General features: G+C 33.2%; 3 protein-coding genes and 1 pseudogene across 6 annotated transcripts; all 4 read right to left on the bottom strand.

Moving 5' to 3' along the window:
• Positions 1-211: 211 nt before the first annotated feature.
• Positions 212-1,424, bottom strand: LOC111897645 (RNA polymerase II transcriptional coactivator KIWI). Its single transcript, XM_023893606.2, has 3 exons — positions 1,107-1,424; positions 615-637; positions 212-450 (listed from the first exon to the last, which is right to left on the bottom strand). The coding sequence occupies exons 1-3, from the start codon at positions 1,351-1,353 to the stop codon at positions 400-402; spliced, it is 321 nt and encodes a 106-aa protein (XP_023749374.1). The 5' UTR covers positions 1,354-1,424; the 3' UTR covers positions 212-399.
• A 1,725-nt stretch (positions 1,425-3,149) lies between these two features.
• LOC128126244 (uncharacterized protein At2g29880-like) lies at positions 3,150-4,641 on the bottom strand (annotated as a pseudogene).
• A 182-nt stretch (positions 4,642-4,823) lies between these two features.
• LOC111876864 (uncharacterized) lies at positions 4,824-6,002 on the bottom strand. Its single transcript, XM_023873432.2, has 2 exons — positions 5,357-6,002; positions 4,824-5,287 (listed from the first exon to the last, which is right to left on the bottom strand). The coding sequence occupies exons 1-2, from the start codon at positions 6,000-6,002 to the stop codon at positions 4,824-4,826; spliced, it is 1,110 nt and encodes a 369-aa protein (XP_023729200.2).
• A 3,353-nt stretch (positions 6,003-9,355) lies between these two features.
• LOC111897618 (ubinuclein-2) lies at positions 9,356-19,986 on the bottom strand. 4 transcript variants are annotated; one of them, XM_023893582.3, is made up of 11 exons: positions 19,429-19,986; positions 13,910-13,986; positions 13,511-13,802; positions 13,012-13,111; positions 12,578-12,684; positions 12,359-12,445; positions 11,674-11,793; positions 11,131-11,208; positions 10,850-10,897; positions 10,078-10,176; positions 9,356-9,774 (listed from the first exon to the last, which is right to left on the bottom strand). In XM_023893582.3, exons 1-11 carry the CDS (start codon positions 19,636-19,638, stop codon positions 9,568-9,570), a joined length of 1,425 nt encoding a protein of 474 aa, XP_023749350.1. In that variant the 5' UTR covers positions 19,639-19,986; the 3' UTR covers positions 9,356-9,567. The 4 variants fall into 4 exon arrangements, with proteins under 4 accessions (XP_023749350.1, XP_023749349.1, XP_042758578.1 ...); XM_023893581.3 differs by having other exon boundaries at positions 13,511-13,808; positions 19,429-19,985; XM_042902644.2 differs by having other exon boundaries at positions 13,688-13,808; positions 19,429-19,985.
• Between the last annotated feature and the right edge of the window lie 786 nt (positions 19,987-20,772).

The following is a 20,772-nucleotide window of genomic DNA, read 5'->3' as shown; positions in this document are numbered from 1 at the left end:
TATATATATATATATATATATATATATATATATATATATATATATTAAAATAAATAAATAATAAATTGTTAATTTGGTTTTTTTAGACAAACAATAAACAGCCCTAACCGCCAGCACCAGCCTAACAGGTTCACAATTCTTGCTTTCTGTCTTTTGGGAAAGGACAATCTAAGGGTAATATCTTTTCAACATTCAATGTATTTAGTGATAGTTTGCTCTAATAGGATGAAAGATAGCATTGCAAATATATGCTTCTCGTTCAAAAGAAAACCATGCAAAACACCCCATCTACAACTACATACAGCATATAAGCATACTTGCACTAATGATTCTCGTCAAAAGTCAACAAAAAGAGACAACATTTTAGTCTTCTACTTGTTACAAATAGTGCACCATTTACTATGCAAGCGCCTTGTCAATTTCATCCACATGAGCACGAAGTTCTTTCCACTGCCAAATACAACAGCAACAAAACCTCATTGTTAATAAGACCAAAAACATTAAGTGTTGTCTAGATAAGTAAATCATAGTTTCCCTGACTTTATCTATCAAGTCAAAAAGAAACAACACTTAAGTAAGGTCTGTAACACAGGAGAAGAGCTGCAATTAAATACCTGATCAATGCTCAATGAGATACCTGAAATGACAGTAAAAGAAAAAATATCAGTAGTTGTTACTTTGCCTTCTGCAGATTGAACTTCGTACATGGATGAACACTAAACAAAATCAATCATAAACCATGTCTAAGTTCTTTATAAGCTATTTGATAAAATGTGAAGATTAATGTTTCCCAAAGAAGACGGATAAAAACAATAATACTGAAGGCAAACTGACACTAAGAAAACCCCTAGTGCAAATAAACCATGGGGCTAAGTTCCTTATAAGTTATTCTAATACGAATTCTAGTTTAAAACCATCGTTTACTGAAAACCCTAATGTGTAAATTAAGGTAAGTAAACCCTAGGTCAATACAGTTTAAACAATATGAAACCCTAGATAAACTATAAATTCAAACACGGAAAATGCTAAACTAAAAAAACCCTATATGATTACATCATGAAATATGAGGATTTCAGTGAATAAATGAAAGGTAGTGAAGTGTAAACCTTTTTTCCCAGGCATTTGCTTGCCATCTTTGACGTAGAACTCACGGATATCAACAAAAACCCTCCCTTGCCAGTTTCGGACACTAACCCTCCGGTTTTTGGAAACTTCGCAGATGAAGATGGTGTCATCGTCGCCGGAATCATCACCGGATGTGTCTTTCTTGTGCATTTTCTTTGGAGGAGCGTCGTCGTCGCAGATGAAGTCGTCACGGTCCTTGTCCTTGCCTTTCCCGCGCTTGTACGACATTTTTTTTTCTCTTTTCTTTTTCTTTGTCTCTGTTTGGAAACCCCCTCTCTCTCTCTCTTCTCTTAAGATTGTGAATGTCGTATTTCAAAATAAAGGCTAACGATTAGTATAAATATCCCATCCTAGACCTAGGCCCTCTCTAATGGACTATCGGCCCAATTTTGTCTTACTTTTAGTGTTTTATGCATGAATATATCAAACTAACAAAATTGGGTACATCCTTGTTTCGGGAGTTTTGGTCGGAAGAATGGTGTGAAATTGTGAGGGGAGTATCTTGTCCTTATTTTATATTTTAATAAATGAGTAGTGTTATATATTATATGTGATATGTAAAATTTTATTTTAAATTTTAAATTTTAATTTTTTTTTTATTTTAATTATATTAAATTAATAATTGATTCTTCATTTTAAATTTTAAATTTCACACTCTCATTACATTAAATTAATAACATTAGAATAAAAAATAAAATAAAATTAATATATATTATAATATGATATAATTTTGCCGTTCAAAAAAAAAATATGATATAATTTCATGTATTTATTTAAATCAATAATTATTATAATTTTATATAACTAAAAAAATATCTTTTAATTAATAATTTATTTAAAATAATTGATTAATAATTTTGAGTTTTCACTATAAAAGTTTAAATAATTTTACGACAATGGTTTTCATGGGTTATAAACTAGTCTTTTATGGATTATGGGCGGAATTTAGGTTACTCAAGACCTATCATTACACAAAAAGCCCAATTCCTAAAGTTTTTTTTTCTTGGATTTTATAGATAATTGGCAACACTAAAAAATATTTTCAAATACTAATGCAATTAATCACATCTGGCTAGACCAACGATTTTAGAAGTTTCCAACATTCTATACTCATATAAACAAGTATAAAACTATCGAGGGCAGGAGTAAGCTCACTATTTTATTTTAACTTTTTTAAAAGAAGCCTACAAACTATACTCGTCCGTTTTTCTTGATCTATCCATGCCCAAGTGTTCGCTAGTTAATGATAGTACTAAATTAACTTTTATAACTAAAACTATTTTTGTAAATAATTACGTTTTATCTTTGTTAAAAAAATGAAATAAATTTTATTTTTTCTACAAAATAAAGTCAATTTTGATATAAAATTTATGTAAATTTAAAATTGAGTTTGGTTTGATTGCTAATGAGTGATAATTTTTTGATTTGGTTGGGTTGTATATTTAAGATAAGATGGATAATAATTTTTTTTAATAATTAAAAGTATCAATTAGATATGAGAGAGAGAGAGAGAGAGAGAGAGAGAGAGAGAGAGAGAGAGAGAGAGAGAGAGAGAGAGAGAGAGAGAGAGAGAGAGAGAGAGACCTAAACTGCAACAATGCCCTCAACTCCACAAACCATGTATGTATGTTTCTTGACCCATACACGTGTGACGTGCCCAATATATAACAATGATATGAAGAAGCATTTTTTTTGAAATAGATGATAGAAGCATGTTTCTTTCAGGTTCCTTCCTGAGAGTTAATTTATGTGAAGTTGGTTGATTTCACGGGAGCAAACATTATTGTCCGAAGTTTATTATAGCTTTTTGGAGTTATCCAATGCGTACGTTGTAAATGGTCTTCAATTGAGCTTATTAAAATCGATGTAATTCTTAAGAAGTTTGTAATTTTTTAGAAATTGGAGCATATGATCATTCGTATGCTTATCTCGACTAGTTTGTGATTCTTTATTGATTATGTATGGAGATTATGAATTCTATTATCGTATAATCAAATGTTGGGACTTACACCCTGCTCCCGAGTTCACTAAAGGAAAGAAAAGAAAAGAAAGGAAGAACAAGGAGAGAAAGGAAAAGGAAGGGAACGGAAATAATAAAGTATTCAGTGCTCCCGAGTTCAAAAGAAAGGAAAAGAGAGTATTCATTTTAGGTGCTCCCGAGTTCATTAAAGGAAAGAAAAGAAAGTAAAAAAAGACAATTATACCCTTTTATGTTTTTGAGTAAATATTAAGTCTTTACATCCCCACATTCATTCTACCGTACCCCCTACCCCAAAAAAACCAACTCTCCCTTCCTCCCCTCTACTTAAAACATTAACAAAACAATTTTATTTTAACATAAAGTAAATTGTAAAAAGGGAAACCGCATGTTATTCAATTGTTTTCAAGATGCAAAACGAAAACCACAAACAACTCAAAAAAAATAAAAAAAACCAAAATCATAAACGCATTAGATCAATCCAGTAACAATCACCCAAGGTTATTTAATCACGTGCACCCATCATATCTTTGAGGACACCCATCCGTATCTGAAGGGGACAACTGAACAATGTCCTAGCTTTTGCTTGATTTGTTGCCAAAAAATTTAGAGCCCTCGGTAATTCATGGGGTTCCAAACCCACCAACTCCAATTCTCTATAAATTTCTTCCCCTGTATATTCCCGAGGATAAGCTCTATCAAAAATTATATTACCCTCCCTGATAGCACCAGCCACATTATCAACCGATTTCATTATCTTTGAGTTAATATCTTCTTCTTCGTCGTCGTCTTCAAATTTCCTCTTTTTACTCTTACACTTCTTTGCACATGAAGACTGTTCTTGTGAAAAAGGAGGTGGAATAACATCCTGAATGTTATCATCAAGATCAACATATTCGTTCTCCAAATGAATTTCATTGTTAGCTAACATGTCATCAACTTCTTTAATTGTTTCAACTTGAATATTTTCATTTTTATTTAATCGGGCATTTCTTTCTTTCGCTGTCTCAGCATGTGCACCAGATGCCCTATCCCTTGCAAATAACATCAACATCTCATCGAAGTATGCAATCTTTTTTGTCTTTAACGACACAGCCTCAGGTTTTGACTGTATAACAACACAAAAATAGTTAGTATTGCAAACGATAACATAAAATATTTTAAAAAAATAACATAGACATAAAAGGAACAATTACTTTTATTAAATTATCCCATACTTCTTCCTCCGCTTCTATTAGTTGAGTAGACGGATTCCAAGAGAACCCGCTCATTGAAATTCCCCTAAACACATCGTATCATTGCGAAAAATGTTTTTTTAAGGTTTTGTAGCGATTCTTCAAATGACTTTTGGTAATATCCATTTGATGGTTTGTGTTCAATTCCTCAACCATTTGAGCATATGCAGTTGGTGTGAAACTACCATTCACCCTATTGCCTGTCTCTTGTTGTTTAATCATCGCTTGGATGTACGCATAATCCATTATTTCTGACCATTTAACTTGTTCCTTTTCACTACCACCAGCTTCCTGTTTGATCATGATTACTTTGCACATAGGAATAAAAATTAAAGAATGGTACATTGTTAGACCACAATATGAAGGATAATACTAACCAAAAATATGAAGGGTAAATAACATAATTAATCTCAAAAACCAATCATCAATACAATGTGAAATTGTAAACAAAATGTATCAAAATGAAACTTGTTTTACATATTAATTTAATTGTTTGAATGTGTCAAATAATTTGCCCACATTTCATTTGCAATTGAATTCCTTAGTTGCTCTGCCATTCTATTAGCCTCATTTGTTTCTGTTGAATTACGACGATCTTGCTCTTGTGGTCCGTTTAAGATCTCTTGCATCACCTCATCTTCAAGATTTATGTCGCGGTCTTCATCTAATAAAAAGTTGTGTAGAATACAACATGCCAAAAATATGGCAGATTGTGTTTCACAAGAGTAAAATGGTTCCGTTGTACTTCGAATGATAGGAAACCTTCTTTTAAGGACACCAAAAGCTCGCTCAATGGTGTTACGTAAAGAAGCATGACGAAGATTAAACAACTCTTTAGAATTTTGTGGACCACGCATGGAGTACTCTTTTAAATGATATCTAACACCTCTATATGGCGCCATTAGTTTATTCGTATGAGGCAAACCCGCATCTACTAAACAGTATTTACCTATAAAGAGCTTAATCAATATTATTGAAAAATATTAGATATTGAAATTACATTGGTTTAATAAATTACCTGATGGAATTATCAGTTTATCATTTCTAGTAAATGCGTTCTTTATTATTCTCGAGTCTGATGCAGTACCCTCCCAACCCGTTAACACATACGTAAACTTCAAATCAAATGTACAAGCAGCTAATACATTTATTGTCGGGTATCCCTTACGACCACGGTATCTAGGGGCATCTCTATTAGGCACATGGACACGAACATGTGTCCCATCTATTGCCCCTATACAATCCTTGAAAAAAGGATAAAATCTTGTACTTTCTTGAATTTCTCTCGGGACAACATCACCTGTAGGTTGATGAATATAAAGACCTTCTATTGCTATAATTGATCGTAATACTCTATGGAAGCACCTACTCGTTGTTGATCTAGAGCGACGATACATCCACGAGGTAAACCGAGTTCGCAAATCATTACTTACAATATGCAAAAATCTAGCAACATGTTCCTCAACGGACATGCGTTGCGTACGTTGTAGACCACCTACAGTTTGTAAGATTTCACACAATCTCCTAAAAGCGTTTTCACTCATACGAATAAGGTCACGACATTGACCACCTTCTAAAAGATTGTGGAGCAACTCTTCCCGTACAGCTTGTCTTTCTAAAATAACTTTTCTAGTGGGTAATCTAACCCGCTTTTTGTTGGCCATATTACGTTGTGTAATAAAAGTCAACAACAAGCAAATCAAGTTAACGACTTGCAATTGTCGGGCTCTTAAAGCATGAGCAGGGTTGAGTACCGGAGCATCCATAAGGACTAAATATGAACTAATCCTTTTTTCTGATACATGATCAAATAGTTTAAGTTAAATTTAAACAACATTGATAAAAATAACATGTAATTATAAAGAGTTGATTTATTAATTATAATTAATAAACTTTTTTTGTTATAAAAGTTAAATGTAATCTAGGGGCAAAACAGCCGTTTTGATAAAAATAACATGTAATTATAAAGAGTTGATTTATTAATTATAATTAATAAACTTTTTTTGTTATAAAAGTTAAATGTAATCTAGGGGCAAAACAGTCATTTTGATAAAAATAACATGTAATTATAAAGAGTTGATTTATTAATTATAATTAATAAACTTTTTTTGTTATAAAAGTTAAATGTAATCTAGGGGCAAAACAGTCATTTTGATAAAAATAACATGTAATTAGCTTCAAAAAACAATTTTTCTTTCTTTTTTTAAAACGAGAATCTCTATATGCTAATAATCTTGAAAATTTCACTTTTTCATCTTTGTGTGAAGATAAAAAAATGCAACCTGTGGCAGCATATTGCTTGTGAAATTTGTAGACTTAGACATGCAGATCCATAAGTTTACTCCATAAAATTATATATATTTTTTCTTAAAATCCATGTAATAGATACAAACTATATAACTCATCTTCTGTTTAAAACCTTGTTTAATTTTTTAAAAACTTTATATGCAGATTCTGGGTAACCATGGGACATCCTTTATATCCTGAGTATTGCAAATGTCCCTACATATGGGTTAGTTTATAACCTATTAACTCTATATTATCTTTAAGCAGTTTGAACATTTCAAGTTAAGGGTATTACCTGTTACAGGTAAAATTCTCTGCTATTATAAACAAAAGATGGACAAAATATTACAATTTTTAGGAGGGACAAAATATTACAATTTTTTGTCCCATTGATAAAAAAAATTTGTAAGCAGTTTGATGGGATTAATTAGTGCTATAATACAACACAGATACATAGTCTAACAAAAAAAAATGGCAGAAGTCATAACAGAAGCAGAATCCGTAACACAAATAAGAAGAAATTGGGCAACAAACATAAGGCAGAAGCCTAATCAGGTAGAATACAGAAGGATATCAAAAAAAAAAAAAAAAAAAAACAGTTGAAGAAGAAATTGGGTACCTGGTGTTTGTAACAGAGAAGAAGACGAGGCAGAAGCTAATCGATTAGTAGAATCAGTGAGCATATCTTTTTATTGTTAGGCTAAAGGGTATTTTCGTCATAATCTACCTTTTTATCTTCCAGCCGTTTTCTTTCTCTCCAATTCCGCCCATTTTGGGAGGAAAGTTTGGAACGATACAAATCCTCCCAAATCTGCTCTCTTCATCTCTTCTCTTCAAAAAAAAATACTCGGGAGCACCCAAACTTCTCTTCTTTCCTTCCAAATCCTCTCAATTCCGTTCCCTTCTTTCATTAAGTGATACTCAGGAGCAGGGTGTTAGGAGAGACAATTATCCCTCTTTATTCAAATTGTAGTCATTGTTTCAATATTTTATCAACATATATATTTTATTCAACACAAAACATAACAAAATGGTAAAATAGTCATTTTTAGCACATCGCCACCTTAGATTTATACATGTCACTTAAGAATTTGTCAGAAAATTTATTCACCTTGTAATATTAGGGAGTTGTGGAGATGTGATTTCATTTTGAAAAAGAAAACATATGTCCGGCACCAATCAGAACCCACCTTCTCCACTTTCTTTCTCATATCTCTTCTTGCTAGCCGGCTGTCGACCCTTCTTTGGCTGGACCCTTGGCAAGAGCCAATGAGTAGTGTTTGACGACTTCTTGGCAAGGGGTGACGAGGGCTTAGCACCTCTCACTTCCAATAGCCTAATGCTCACCAAGAACCGCGTCTCGTGCAAATTTAAGCTTTTTTTTGTGTGTGTTTATGTCATTGAAACTTCGATGTAAAGAAACGATGGGCTGACTTTCATCCATGGCTCAAACTATAATATCATTTCAAACTTCTATATATACATGTGTGAGGACTTTTTTTTTCTTAATGTCTTGAGTTCTTAATATGAACCGACCATAAATGACTTTTTTTTTACTTAACACAGACAAAATGAATTAATCGCTTAATGTGTTAAGATGCCAACCCTCTACCAATATTATCTTTTTCATTTTACCTCCCAGCTCCTCAGATATTAAAATTGATAAATAATGTTAAACTTAAATAAAAATGTTGATTTTTTTTAAAATATAATGGTAAAATGGTTGTTTAGTCTCATTTAGAAGTCCATAAATAAAACAAACACTATGTATACATTTATCTAGACATATCATTACTTATTCAGCCAATTTACCATACATGGCTTGATAAGAAAAACAATGAGTTCGCTTTCCAACATTAATTTTAACCCCTTAATATAATTAAAGGTGCGTAAGTGACACAAAAATAAAACTTTGTTATTAGTTAATCAAATCGTCTCAAATATGTTGTCATGTCATTGACTCATTTCCATATCAAATAAATAAGCATGTGACAATTTGAAAAAAGGTTCAAGGTACCTAACTAAAACAAATTTAAAAGCCTGGTTACTATGTTATGAGTTATGGCTAACCAAGGTGATTGGGTTGTGGGTCTACTATCCTCTACAACAAAATAATCGTTAGAGAGAAAATTAAAAGAACTACCAAAGTTCCAACATAATCTCTAGCATGCATCTCAAGATTTCTAGCTTAAGATCGATGACATGAAACTTTGTTTTTCACATCATTGATGTCATGTGACACACAATGGAGTGGAATGGACAAGCTTTGTAGGGCTATTCTGATTGATAAAACTTTACAAGATTGTAGAAGCTTTTTTGGTTTATTTTCGATAATAAGGATGACGAGAGCATTCATTTGAACAGAAGAGATCAAGAGGTGGGACAAAAGATTGCATTTTTTGTCTCATTCATGTCTCAGTGCAGTATGTCTCAGTTCACTGCACGTCAAATGCAGGTCATATAAAACTAAAGGATTACATGTGATTGGATACTAGAGTACATGCGATTGGATTTAAATGTTTTGTGTTGAATGCATTTTATTAATCTTTTCTAGTGCCAACTTAATACATTTGAAAAGATGACACATGTAAACTACTTTTTTTTATGTAATATTGCCACAAAGTTGAGTGCTTTTGGTTGTGACTTTCATTGATTTTATATAAATGACATGAAAACTTAAATTTAAGCAGTTAAGCCTCTTAAAAAGAATTGAGGTACCAACTACCAAACATAGAGCAAAACTGAAACTTGGTTATTATTTAATGAAATTGTTTTAAACATATTAACATTTATGTGAAGAAAAAAACTGGTACAATTGGCCTGTTTTCACATAAATGTAACAAAAATCAAGATTGAGAGGTTAAAACATTTTAGAACAGGGGCAACATGGTCACATAAATGTTACCATTTATATACATTTTCACAGGTAGTGTCCTATACAACTCAGCAATCACCTGCTGATGGTGGGCTGAACCTTTTTGCAGGTGCACCAAGTTTCCGATCAAGTTCAGGCGTGCCAGGGACAACAGTGTCCGGAAAATTTACAACAGGGGCATTATGGTCATTTACCGTTTTTCCCTGTTCGGCTACTAAGTTAGCTTCTTCATGGAGATTGTTATCCACCCCTGCAGTAGGCTTCTTTTCATGCCCCTGAACATGATCAAAAGACTTTTTTATCCAATCAGCAGTTATCCAGACAATCTTAACAAACCTACCTTAAATTTTATTCCCAGATGTACCCTTTCGGTTTTTAACTCGGTTCATTGCAAAGCAATGTTTTTTTGTTTAATCAATAGAGAATTATATGTACATTAATTTAATCATGTAGACTGGATAATGAGACTTCCTGATAAATGCCATATAAATTGCAATATTTAAACTGTCATCTACTATGTGTCAAAAGTCTAAAATACCCTTGGATAAAATAATTATAAATTAACAAGAGCTATGAACCTTTTCTTGCAATAGTGTTCTTCTACGTTCTTTGGCTCTACAAATTGCATTTCGTATTCCATGGTTGTCCATGCTCCCTTTTGGCCACAAAGCCGCAAGCTTGACAACATAAAAGAAAAATATTTTTCCTAAATTAGATAAATCCATTTTATGGGAGATATTTATTGCTTCATTTTATTTTGGAATTGTCTCCTAAATTAAGATAGAACCCTTTTAGGTTAGGATTAGGTTTAGTTTCCATAATTCCATTGAACTCAAAACCGGTAAAGAATGTCATTTATGCCAAATTCAGTCAAAAAGCCACTGAAAACTGATAAGATGACGATTATGCCCTTCAATTCACTTGTTATATTTAAAAACAACATGATGAAACACTAACATAAGAGGAGTAAGTAAAACATAGCATGAAAACAGATAAGATGACCATCATGTCCTTGAAGAATTGAATGATGTTATTATATAGGCACAAGGTAATGTGGTAGAGAAGAGAAAAAAGAAGACTAGCAAGGGTAATATAGACTATTGTAGTACATTGTAAATATAAATGTTTTTTTAACAAGCTATTAGTTTAGTTTTTATGTTTGGTAAACTAGAATCTTGAAGCTTTAGATTAGTATCAAGTAAAAAAAAATCATGAGCATTTTACTCTTGAAATGTTTGACTATCAGTCAAATGTCATAAATACCCTTCAACAAAGCAACTTTTAATAAAGAAATCGGCATACAAAAGAAAGGAAAGAAATAAGAGGGTGGTATTCCAAGAAAACAACTACCTGAATGTAGAATTTTCTTATTTCTGAGTTTTTAATTTCATCCATCGCCTGTTTAATATAACAAGGAAAATGAAGTATATGTCCATTATTAAGTCCAATATAACAGAACAAAAATACTGCAACACCTTATAGGCCCCTTTTGTTACTCAGCATGACAGGTGGCATGCATACATTGGACTCAGACCGGGACCAATGCCAATAGGACAAAAATTGCATTTTTTTGTCGGGTGTGCAAAAGACATTAGTGCCCTTTACCCGAGTCATGGAATTAAAAACAATACCTGGACATAAATGTCATAGAAATCGCATATTTTATCTTCCATCTCATGGTCCATACTGTATTTTGCATTATGAGCAACCTGCAAATTTTTATATTTCAATGGTTGTTTTTGTTTATGGACCAAATCATATTGGGAAATTTGAGTTTTTATGCCTCAAAAGTCAAAACACCCCTCATATAAAACTATGCTCAATAATATCATCCTTTGAAAAATATGTATGCATATCTTTTTGCTTTTGTTCCGAAAATGCCCCTCTTTTACATTGAGTTGGTGAGCCTATATGAGCTTAAACAAACCAATCAAAGCAAATTCTATTTTTAAGAAACTAGTCTAAGCCCTAAGGCATGTTTTTTTTTTTCATATTATGTTTTGTTTAAAAAAAAATAACGTTTGTAAAAAGTTAGGACTTAATGGGGAATGCTTCGTTTTTTTTTTTTTTTTTTTAGTTTCTCTATTAAGTCGTTTTTTTTGCATTATATAACTTATTAGATTATGTAGCTCTTTTTGTTAAAAAAAATGTAAGCATTTGTGTAACAAGGGTACCTTTGTTTCCATTGATGGGACCCGTAATTTGATCATTTCAACCACCTCCTTTTTAATCTGGATAAACCGGATATCATCCAATCCACATGTTGATGATGAAACAATATCCCTCAAGCATCTCTATACACACAAAGAAAACGGGTATGACTTATGAGTAATTAATTATTTAGCCACTTGACAATTTTTCTGTAGTTTGTGATTAAACCAATATTCTTTTTTGATCTTTTGGGTAACCATTTTTCCTGGCTACTCGGTTTTGAAAAAGTTAAAATACAGAAAAACACAGCCTACTTTTACCATTTTTATTGATTTAGTCACTTGAGTTTGGACTCTTATGATTCTATGATAATTGTAATAATAGTACAACAGCTAAATTAATTAAAAAAAAAAAAAAAAAAAAAAAAAAAAAAAAAAAAGTCAGTGGTGGATAAATCGATAAGATAATGAAAGTAGGTTGTGAATTTTGTTTAATAAAGCAACTTAGTAGATTGTCTAAAGTTAGATACTATTTTAATCAACTTTTAAGATGTTTGATCCATTTTCCCCCCTTTGGACCCTGTAGCAATAAAATATAATCCAAAAAGGAACCGTTTTCACCAAAATGTTTTAAAATTGTGCACTCTAAATAACAGTTCTCTTGTAGCTCAAGTGAAGAGAAACGAAAATTGTTAAAATCATTGGATACCTTTAGTGTTCTTGGCTTCAACCAGTGTCCAAGAATGCTCATAAGACGCATCATTAGTTCATCTGATATTCTCCCTTGGCTTGAATGCTGAAATTCCCAAAGAAAAGTGTTATAAAGAAGAAAAAAAGAATCAAATTATTTTTCTTTTCGTATTCAAAAAATAGCCCATGTGAAAAAAAAAGATTTATGACACAATGATGTTATAATGGTATTACATACTGCTAATCTAGCAACAGTCTCAAGCTTTTTCTTAAGTTCTGGAGGCAAATGGCTTTTAGATGCTACTGAATGAACTGAATCTTGAACATCACCATGCAGTTGTCTTGCTGCAAAAGAGACACATTTTGGATATATGACTTAATGCAGAAAGAATAACTTAATAAACAGGGCCTAAGCTTTTACAAAATTTATCATATATGTTTTATTCAGACAACACTAAATGGAAAATAAAATAGAAATGGGACATAAATGTGTTCGATATTCTTCAATAAAGACAAATTAGGGCAACTATGTCGACCCAAATCAATATCATTGGTTTTTTGTAATGGATGACAATGGGCAAGTGATTATATTTTGAAAACTTCAAAAGAAAAAAGAAAAATATTGCAATCTTCATGAATTGAACATCAATTATTTGAGAAAATGGAACTTACACTCTGCAACCATTGTCTCCATCTCCAAGATGGTACTTTCGAGCATTGATCCATTCATCAAACCACAAGATTCATCCTTAATGTCTCTTGATGAAGTACTCTATTAATTGCAAAAAAACTATATTAATGATGTTTAAAGAAAAATAATGGCACACTTGGGAAAGTAAAGGAAAAAATAAATGAGGAAACGTTAATGGGGAAAGTATCCTTCGCCTAAGTCATTCTTTTTGTCTTAAATAAAAAAGAAACACTGATATATAATTATATAGCTTATTGGATTAAGTCATATCACCATTAAGTCCATTTAGTTTAGCAGAAGTGGATAACTATTCATCAAAAAATGCCTAAAATCGCCTTACAATCATGACAGAATACTGGTTTGAGATGGATAAATACGTATACTTTTAGCTTTGTCAAAAAGGGAAGTTTCTAAAGAAAGTCAAACAACACATAAGCATAGAAAATCTATGCTTGTGTGTATGCATTGTATACTACTCACTGTTGTCTGCATTGTATAAGGAACATTAAGGTCAGGAAGCTCATTCCTTCCATTGTTGACCGAATGTTCTTCACTAAGGTCAACACATACAGCAGCCCAATCAGATGTCATTCCACAAGGAGATCCTGATTTGTTCTTCTTATCATAATGATAATTCACATCAGTTGACGATTTTACCCTCGCATGTCCCATTTTTGTGTTTTTGGTGAGTTGAACAACATTGACCCTTTCCAGGACTTGTGAGGTATCAGTCCTTTGCTTTTTTGGTTGGCAATGCTCTATTGTGGAAGATCTATAGCTAACAATCACAAAACTACATTAATTGCTTTATTCAAAAATATCGGGTTGCTTTTTAATAAATAATTTTCGCAAAAAATAAAGGAGTTAGCAATATCTCACTTTTGCTCTTCCTTCTCTTTCTTAAGAATGATGTTGGAGTACTCTCTTCTTGGCTCATCTTCTTCATGAAACCACTTCTGCAAAAGAGAGAGTTCATGGTCAAATGAGCAATTAATACCAAATTCATCCAGAAATCAGCCTAAGTATTTAAAAGAAAACATAGCAATTAAGAGATGTAGATGCCATAATTGGTGAGGAGTGAAGACATTCAATCACTTATGAGAAATAATAAGTGAATAAATTATTAACTTATTCACCAAAATATGTGATTTAGAAGTATCAATGCATAGTCTTAATGACAAAAAGCCATACCAATGTCTGTGAATATATAGAAAATGAAGGTGTGTGTAGTAAAAACTATCATATAATCTTAGATACGCATTGTAACTATATGTCACATCAGGAAACAAATCAAGTATAAATAGTATGTCATCAAACACAAGAAAAGGATTAAAATTTACAAGTAGCTAACTGAACTAAGAAGAAGACGAATAAATTCTTTGTTTCTGTTTCTACAAAAGTACAAATCATGTCTCAATTATGGAATAGCATCTTTGCATTAAAAATAACTATAGTTAGATATGCCATTGAAGTGTGCGAAAAAGTGAATGCTACAAGTTTGAAGGAATCGGATACCATCAAAGGAATTGGAATTGAAGGATTTGGAATCTAAAGGGATTGAATTTTGGCATTTGGTTGGCAGGAAATGGAAGGAAATTCGCAAGAAGAGGCAAAGCACATGGAGAAGCGAGAGGTGTTTACTTGTGAAATTCTATGGTTAAAAGGGTATATGAGTTTTATTAACAAAGGAGGAAATGTGGAGAATTTCAACTATGTGGGTTTAGGATGGAATGTTGAAATCCTCAAAGGATTTGGTGAATTCCAAAGGAATTCAATTCCAACTAAACGCGGGATTAGCATGGAACTTAATTCCAATTCCACTCAAGTAACATAGACCCCGTCGAACCAAACGCCCTGAAGTAAATCTATGTTCAAGATTTGTGACATATGGCATTTTCCTTTAAATTTATATAGACTTTCAAAAACATCAACTACAAAAAACTGATTGAGGAAATAGATGGAGGTAGGTGAGTAGAAAGAGGGAAATGGAGTATATGCATATGTTATCAATGCAAAATAATAATTCTTCCGTTTTCATTATTGCTTACCATAAACTAGTTTGGCATAAATTGCTTGTTGTTGTGAAGTGGGGTGATAGAAACTGTAAATTAGAGCAATTGAGATGTCAAGAATCAACAAATTGAAAGCAACATTCGTTATAGAAGGAACGAAACAATGTGGTTATGCTTAATGGAGAATATAGATCATTCTCATTGTCTCATTCATGATATAGAAGTTGCCAACAATGTGGGTTCTAAATTAACGAAGATAGGTTATGTAAGGAAGCATATCCGGAGATCAATAGTCTCATCATATATATATATATATATATATATATATATATATATATATATATATATATATATATATATATAAAGGAGTTGTTCCTATTACTTTTTCAAGAGAGGAATATGGGTATGTCTTTGGATCCTCAGATATCCAAGGAAGTTTGGCTCACAAAACAAATGAGTTGTTACGAAGTTAACCACAAGGACATGTCTTTGGATCCATATCATGTTGAATCTCATTCTCATCCCTTGCAATTAGATATATCCACCAAAAGCATGATGTAGACTTAGGTATTTTAACTCTCTGATTTGCCTCTAGGAGAGAACAAAATAACACATGGTTTACAAAAAGTATACGTAAATGATGAGTTGAAGGTCCTTTAGGAGATTTTTTCTATATATAGATTGTCACAAGGTCTTGATTCTCTTAAGAAACCAAAGATCCCCTTAGAGTTATGCCCATGTAGAGTTGTTGCTCTAAATTGTTTTTTTTGGGTATTAAGCTTCGATTGGGAATTCAACTCTGAGAGTTCCAATGGAATTCAACTCCACTCAACTCCCACAGAACCCGTTGAACCAAACACCCCCAAGTAAACCTATGTTCAAGAATGCGATCCACTCTTTTATGTTTGGAATGCCAAGATTTGTGATATATATTATTTTCCTTTAAATTTACATTGACTTTCAAAAACATCAACTACAAAAAACCGATTGAGGAAATATATAGGGGGTAGGTGAGTAGCAAGAGAGAAATGGAGTATATGCATATGTTATCAATGCAAAATAATGATTCTTCCGTTTTCATTATTACTTACCATAACTAGTTTGGCATAAAATGATTGTTGTTGAGAAGAATTGGGAATAGCCCAATTAGTAGAGGCATAGTCTCTTAGTTTGCAAGGATGGGGAGGCCAGGGTTTGATCCTTGGTGCTAACAAGAATTGGAGTATTAACACCAACACCTAACAAATCAAGCTGCCGTTAAAAAAAAAAAAAAAAAACTCCAAATTATAGCAATTGAGATATCAAGAATCAACGCGTTGAAAGCAACTTTCGTTATAGAAGGAATGGAACATGTGGTTATGCTTGATGGTGAATACATCATTCTCATTGTCTCATTCATGATATAGAAGTTTCCAACAATGTGGGTTCTAAATTAATGAAGATAGGTTATGTAAGGAAGCATATCCAACAATCAATAGTCTCATCATATATATGAGCCAAACAAAGTTGAAGGAAATGTTCCTACTACTTTTTCAAGAGAGAAATATGGGTATGTCTTTGGATCCTCACATATTCAAGGAAATTTGGTTCATAAAACAAATGAGTAATTACGAAGTTAACAGTAAGGACATGTTGGATTCACATCATGTTGAATCTCATCCCTTCCGATTAGATATATCCACCAAAAGCACGATGTATGTTTTGGTATTTTAACTCTTTGATTTGCCTCTAGGAGAAAGCAAAATAAAGCATGGTTTAGAGAAAGTATGCATAGATGAGGTGATGAGTTGAAGGTCATTTATGAGTTTTTTTCTATATATAGGTTGTCACAAGGTCTTGTTTCTCTAAAGAAACCAAAAGACCCCGTTAAAGTTATGCCCATGTAGAGTTGTTGCTCTAAATTGTTTTTTGGGTATTGGGCTTCGATTGGGTTGTTGCTTTAAAATGCTTTGCATGTATTGGGCTTTGGGTCTACCCTTTTACAAGCCTACTTGGGCCCTATTTGACGGAAGTCGTCCCTACGTGCTTACCTTAGTGGTAAGGAGATGAGATTCCACAAAGGAGGTGTAAGGTTCCTTGCTCTCAAGACATTAAGATTTACCATCCTCATGTTGGTTAATTAGTTGGAGGTTGCTCGAGTTTGCGTTTACCATATTTGACTACAGTCCTTTGGCAAAATTTTCATAATCATTTGCCTCGAATATTAAATCCATATCTTGGTAGATAACATACCGTTTCATATTTATGGACGTTACAAGCATTAACATAGTTAATAGAGGGATAAATAAGTCATGTTTAGAGTAATGATTATGCTAATAATATGTAGGCATGTAGGGAATACATATTTACTTGGTTGAGGAACTCCTTGGAGAATTTACTAAGTTTAAACGATGCGCCTACTTAGGTTTGGTTGCTAGGAATACATAGGAATAAGTAACATCAAAGATTTATAAAAATGAGAGGGTGTTTCAACTTTCCTAAATTGGAGACATTTGGGATCAACGGGAAAATTAGATAGTTAGGAACACGGGAAGATGACAAGTGTCCCTAAAGTTACTTATATGTTATATAACACACACACACACATACATACATATATATATATATATATATATATAATGAAGATGTTTGTATATATACATATATACACACATACATATAAGGTTCTAAGCGTGAAGATGCCACGATGCAACATGTTTCTTATAATAATGTAGCAAGAATGCAAATATTGAATTGCATTTCAAGCCCCATGATAAAAGAAAGGATTAGAGTGATAAATATTCCAAGAAAGTATGGTAGCATCATTTGGAAAGACAATCAAGGTGGACATGATAAGATCTCAAATTGTAATGGGGTGATATGAGTTTATCGAGTGGCGAGCATTAGGTGAAATGAAATTAAGCCACAGTAGCAAAAAGCGTGTCATATCAACACATGAATAAGTTCACTCACATTTAGCCCATGTTCAATAAGTTGTTTTCCTAAAAAAGTAACAGACATTACATCAAAACACCAACAAATCCACCCCCCCCCCCCCTACTTCTACTCCCAAGTCCCACCCCACGTTTGATGAAACAAAGATCATAACATTTGTCATATATAAGATGCAAAGATGTATAGCGCCAATCAGGAAGTTGGAAGTTGTCATGTATGCACTAAGCTCAGTAGGATCAAGCAAGTCACTATAGAGAATTTGTTAGATTCTTAAATCACATATAACTAAAGTCGAAATTTTAAGCTAGCAATGGCGTTCTAGATGTTAGGAATTCTTTGTAGGTTTCCATCATTAGTAGATATCACAAGACATATACATATCATTAGTCGATTACGCATATTATATATAACATAATAACGAAAAGGTGCATACTCTACCAAATAGTTCAAACCATTTTCGGACCCCATTGTCTTTTGATAATACTACTTAAACACTATATAGATTATATGTAACCAAGCAAAGGAACCAGTTACAACCCTACAACACTCATTAAACACTCCTAGGAGAAGGTTTAAAGTGGGTAGCTTCAGGTGTAAGGTCCCCCTGGCTTCTAGTTTTTCTTTTATTGGGAACATCTCTTGCTACAATGCGATACTCCATCTGTAAGACCACCAAGCACAAGATAGACATTGAATTTATCAACAAATTCCTAAAGGTTTAATGAGATAAATCCACCAGTAACGTAGAATCAGCATGATATATATACAGCATAGATTCACCCCTTGTGAACCATCAAATAAATAGAATCCTTCATCATAAGGAAGATCTGCAGTTTTAGCTTTTGGCATCACAAAATATTAATGTATATTCCTATTTCCTATTCTAAAAGAGCATTCTTTTCGCATATAAAGCAGAAGACTTGTAAGTGCACGTAATCTTTTGATACAAAGGGGGTGTTTGGATGTGTGTTTAAACTGATTATTGCAACTTTAAGTAGCAATAATCATTTTTCAGAGTTTTTTGACAAAATTTGATCAAAATAATCTGATAAAAATGTTATTGCAGCCTCAATCCCTTAAGGGATCAATGAATTTTAACTCGGAATGGTGTCTTCATGAGTACCTGAATCTCATATGATCTGTGAGTTCTTAAGTAGGGAAATTTTTAGTAAAAATTGGAGAATTAAACAATTTTCCACCCCTAAATAAAAGTTGTAATCAATTTGTAAAATTTGCCTCCTTTTTGAGAAATTTTGGGCTCCCCTGCTGAATTCTTTTACATTGAGGCTTCCTTTGTACAAGAGCATGCCGAATTGTGTCCAAATTAACAAAATTTACAAAATTTGCACAAATCTAACAATCATTTAACCCTAGTAATGGAGAAATAATAAAAATTCAACAACAGAATCATCAGAATATTATATACATAAAACCAACAAGGAGAATTCTTACCGGAGGCTCAGGTGATGGAGGAGGAGACTGATCAACTGGAATGCCGGATTCTTTAAGCAGCTTAACCCATGAAACAATCGTTGTTTCACCAGGTTTCAATTCTATCTGAAATCGCTTCCTGTCGTTCTGTACATCAGAAGAAGATTCGTCCACCAGCAACCGACCACCAGCAGCGGCGGCGGCACCACCACTCTTGCTGCCACTCTCCATTTCAGAAATTTTTGAGAGTAAGAAACAAATGCCCTCTTTTTCTTTTTTACTTTTTTTGTGGGCTACACTAGTAAACAAGAGATGACCATATTTTTTGGCCGCTTCCCAACAACTTAAAGTAGAAAGTTTTAGGGTAGAGTTCACACATCAACACACACAGATTCCTGAAACTGAGATGGGTTTTCAAGGGGATTTGCTGAAATTGAATTGAGAGAGCGGTCTCCAATGCGTCAAGCTGAAACCGAATTGAGAATTGAAAGGAGGGGGGTTTACTCATTACTGTGAGTAAAAGCAAGGTAAGGTACAGTTGGCCGGATTTGCAGAATTTAGGACAAGATTACGCTCTTTACTAGAGTGTTGTTATTTTCAACCCTTTTCAAACAAACTATTAACTTATAAAAATGTTTATAATATTTGATTTAATATAAAAATGTTATTTTCAACCCGTTCCCGTGGGGCCCCGTCCCGTTTGGGGGATTTTTTTTAAAAAAATCGGGGGCGGGGACGGGGGCGGGGGCAAGGTTAACCCCCGTTTAAATTTCGGGGGCGGGGGCGGGGGTAGGCAATCCCGTCCCGAAATCCCCATGGGGACCCCGTTAATAAATTACACATATATTTACACATATTAATTATATAAATATAATAAACAATAACATGATTTTGAGCTTCCAAAATTCATCAAAAAACATGTTTTTAAGTTGTTAGCATAATTTTTTAAAATGTCATCACTTTTTTTATTTTTAACATATAAAATTATGCTATAAATAATTATTTTTTATCTAAAAAATAGCTTCTTTTAACCTAAATAACAACTTCTTTTAGCAAAAAAAAAGTAGCCCAAATCAATCGGGGGCGGGGGAATGGGGGCGGGGGCGGGGGTAATAAAGGGGATTCGGGGGCGGGGGCGGGGGTAGGAAGGCTGAACATTCCGGGGGCGGGGGCGGGGGTGGGGGAACGGGAAAATTTCGGGGGCGGGGGTGGGAGATGCACTCCCCGCCCCGTTTGCCCCCGTTGACATCCCTATAAGAGAGTGGAAAAGTGAGTAATTATTTATCAGACAAAACTGTAAAATCGATGGTGGTTGAAAATTAACATTTTGATCCACAAGTTTTAGACCAGCACCATAGATTCAAA

The sequence above is a fragment of the Lactuca sativa genome, chromosome 5 (assembly GCF_002870075.4).
Source record: "Lactuca sativa cultivar Salinas chromosome 5, Lsat_Salinas_v11, whole genome shotgun sequence".
Taxonomy (NCBI): domain Eukaryota; kingdom Viridiplantae; phylum Streptophyta; class Magnoliopsida; order Asterales; family Asteraceae; genus Lactuca; species Lactuca sativa.
This window is presented reverse-complemented; position numbering and strand designations above follow the sequence as displayed.